This window comes from Penaeus monodon, chromosome 23 (assembly GCF_015228065.2).
Source record: "Penaeus monodon isolate SGIC_2016 chromosome 23, NSTDA_Pmon_1, whole genome shotgun sequence".
Taxonomy (NCBI): Eukaryota; Metazoa; Arthropoda; class Malacostraca; order Decapoda; family Penaeidae; genus Penaeus; species Penaeus monodon.
This window is the reverse complement of record NC_051408.1, coordinates 44,583,746-44,584,050: the sequence shown is the minus strand read 5'-3', so window position 1 is coordinate 44,584,050 and position 305 is coordinate 44,583,746. Positions and strand designations below refer to the sequence as shown.

Genomic DNA, 305 nt, shown 5'->3' with positions numbered 1-305 from the left:
TACAATAATAATGTTCCTGTACATGACAGCAACGAAAGTGTACGAGAGTGCAGCTAAGGCTCTGGCGGATCCTGAAGGCCTTACCGTCAGCCATGTGCATGCCAGCCTCGGCTTCCCGGCGGGACTGTAGCGCTTTGCCATAGTCGTCGCCATACCACACTAGCAGTTCCAAATTACTGGAAATAAAGAGAATGTATCAGGAACGATAGATTATATGTGTTTTATGCTGTTTATTCTGTGTATGTGCGAAGGTAATATTGATCATGAAATAATTGTGAAATGCCATTGGCATTACGCCATATAAG

General features: G+C 43.9%; 1 protein-coding gene across 1 annotated transcript in view; it reads right to left on the bottom strand.

Moving 5' to 3' along the window:
• LOC119588331 overlaps positions 1–305 on the bottom strand; it is an 11,807-nt gene that overhangs the window by 8,559 nt on the left and 2,943 nt on the right. The window contains exon 6 of the mRNA XM_037937022.1: positions 85–176. Coding sequence (XP_037792950.1) covers positions 85–176 — 92 coding nt within the window. The remainder of the gene's footprint in view (positions 1–84; positions 177–305) is intronic.